General features: G+C 42.3%; 1 protein-coding gene across 1 annotated transcript; it reads left to right on the plus strand.

Moving 5' to 3' along the window:
* Positions 1-562: 562 nt before the first annotated feature.
* Positions 563-1971, plus strand: LOC131680893 (putative gustatory receptor 28b). Its single transcript, XM_058961609.1, has 4 exons — positions 563-1197; positions 1260-1590; positions 1644-1802; positions 1867-1971. Exons 1-4 carry the CDS (start codon positions 563-565, stop codon positions 1969-1971), a joined length of 1230 nt encoding a protein of 409 aa, XP_058817592.1.
* Positions 1972-2847: the final 876 nt, after the last annotated feature.

The raw sequence follows: 2847 nt of genomic DNA on the forward strand, positions 1-2847 counted from the left end.
TTTGATACTTATACTGCTAGGACATTATTAAAATTTACAAATCATACCCTATTACTGGAACATTACTCCGGAAAATCCGGATTACCAAGAATCAGATCCATTCATCCGGCTCAATTTTACAGAATCAAAAAATGGACGAGTTCCTGAATCCAAAATATCTAAAAGTGTTCAAATCAGTTAAAGCAATGTTTTTCAACCGGGGGTGAATTCACCCCCAGGGGTACGTCAGATTATGAATTATTCCAGGTAAATTTCAACTTATCCTATTATTTCAATCGAATTATTGACTCAATAATATAGAGACAATATTTCGATGGAAATATTAGGATAATAAGTCGAAATTTACCCGGAATAATGCATAATGTTATATATCCCTGGGGGTGAATTCACCCCCGGCTGAAAAACACTGGGTTAAAAGAAGCCTGTTAAAGGTGTTTTTTTGTTGGACACATAACGGTTAATTACACACCATTTGTTAGATAACGATGCATTCTTATGATTAGGCAGAAACCGTGTCGGGGTTACATACCAGCAAACCCACAATTAACAACCACACCTCAAAATGCGCTGGTTCAACGTGGTCAGCTTTTTCGAGTCGCTGCGTCCGGTGTATCTGACCGCGAAAATTTTTCTACTGCTCTTCGAAACGGTCGATTTCGAGCGGCGTACATTCCGCCGGACACTTTCCGATCAAATCCGGTACGTTCTCACCTTAATCATGGATTTGTACCTGACGCTGGTTGGCATCCGAAGCAGTGCCGCTTTCCTGAAACTTTCCGATTCGATCCTACTGAACGTGGGATACTATGGATCATTTCTGTTGACTTTCATCCTGGCGCTGGTTCTGCCAACGTGGCATGGTTTGAAAGCGCGGAATATTTGTGCACTGCTTGAAAGTGTAGCGTGTTTCGATGATGAGATAAAACTGCTCGGGTTCCGAATAAATCATCAGAAGCATCATTTTATCAGTACGATTGTCGTAAACTGTTCGATGTTCATCGCGTATTTTATGATAGGAATAACGACCTACGCGTACTGCAACGAAAACTGGTTAAATTTAACGAATATATTCCCGGAGTACTGGATGGTTCTTCCGTTCGTCAGGACATCCATTGTAGAGGGATTATTTATTTGCTACTTTTGTTTGATGCTACTGTCCCTGCGCCATCGTTTCGCCGTTCTGAACCGAGTCATAATGTAATAAATTGAGCTTTTCTGTTACGAGCTAATAACTACCACAGGTGTCCTGTTCCGCATAGGAAATTCTTGCAGACTACTCCCGAAAAGGATTTCCAGATACTCTTCGACACGGAAACATGCTGCAGAATGATTAGAAAATTTGCCACCCTGCACGATCAGCTGTGCGATGCGATCAAACTGTTCAATTGCTGTTTTTCCACCCAGGCCATGTTTGTCCTGGCAACGGCTTTCGGATTTACGATATTCTCGATATTCGGATTGATCCATGCGTACGCGACAACCGTGGATGACAATATTCATCACTTGGCTTGGTCCACTATGTTCTACGACGGATTCTACATATCGTTCATTATCCAGCTGGTGGTGTTTTCTGGCTTGATTCACGTAGAGGTAAGGAGTTGGTAATATTTGAAACAATTGGTTGAATCGTTTAACGATTGCAGTGCAAGCGGACAGCGCTTCTAATTCACAAGGTCATCTGCTACGGATCGTATGACAGGAAGGTTCGCAAAGAGTTGCGGATTTTCTCCCAGCAACTGTGTCACCACTCACCGAAGGTTTCCTGTAACCTGTTCGATTTTGACTGGACTCTGTTCTATACGGTAAATGAAGCCCCGTAGCCGGACTTGCTGGAGCTGAAATATTAATGTATTATTCATCTTGCAGATAGCCGGATCCCTGTCCACGTATCTTATCATATTGATGCAGTTTGATCTGATCAACTTCGATTATGCAGAGTTGACTGATAAGAAAAAATCAACGCGTCAGTGAAGATTGTACTTTCTTTATGGCTACTGCTGCACCAAAATCCGTATACTTGACTTTATGCAACGAGTTCTTATCAAAGCTGGTACAAATCATTATCACTGGAGCTACAAATATAGTTTGAATAATTCTAGATGGCTATTTTCATCGGCATAGTTATATTATACGACGAATTTACTGAATGAATGATTGCAAAGGTTTATTTCTTAGCGTAAGATTTTTACCACCAAACGAGAAGTGTTGCTACAAACCGTAAGCTCCCAGTACCGAATGATTCCTGTCTCAATCCAAAACTTATTATTTTGGTTGACATCAAGTTTTTGATTCATACCTCCTATCCACTTCAATTCTGGTGATTACTATGCACCGAGGAGAGCACTTCACACCAATTCCTCTCTTAAAAAAACCACCGAGCGCCGAGTCGGATTGTGGCCTAGGACACTACCTCTGTAACTGAGACCGACACGACGCGATGGCAGGTGAAAAGCAGGAAGGAAATTCTTCCGCTGCACTTGATTGTTATTCACCTGGCGTGCGGTCGGAAACTCTTCTCGCTCATTATGAGCTTGTACAAACTGTTAATGGGCCATCTCTGCAGATGTGATGGAGACTCCCCTGCCTGGTATAACTACTCTCGGGGAAGGGGTGAGTAAAATTATACCACACACACACACGTCCCGGTTGCTTTGCAAAGTTTGTCCACAGCTTGCCGGGGGATTGCTAAGAAAACCCCAACCGGGAAAGTTATAACGAAATTTCACACCGAAATATTCTTTTGTACACAACTTCGGTGATGTGTTCAGCTTAACCTGTCGACTGTTGCTAATGACAATCATGTCGAGAGGAACAAAGAGTTGGCATCATGATTCTCACTTTCGCAGG

Source organism: Topomyia yanbarensis, chromosome 2 (genome assembly GCF_030247195.1).
Source record: "Topomyia yanbarensis strain Yona2022 chromosome 2, ASM3024719v1, whole genome shotgun sequence".
Taxonomy (NCBI): Eukaryota; Metazoa; Arthropoda; class Insecta; order Diptera; family Culicidae; genus Topomyia; species Topomyia yanbarensis.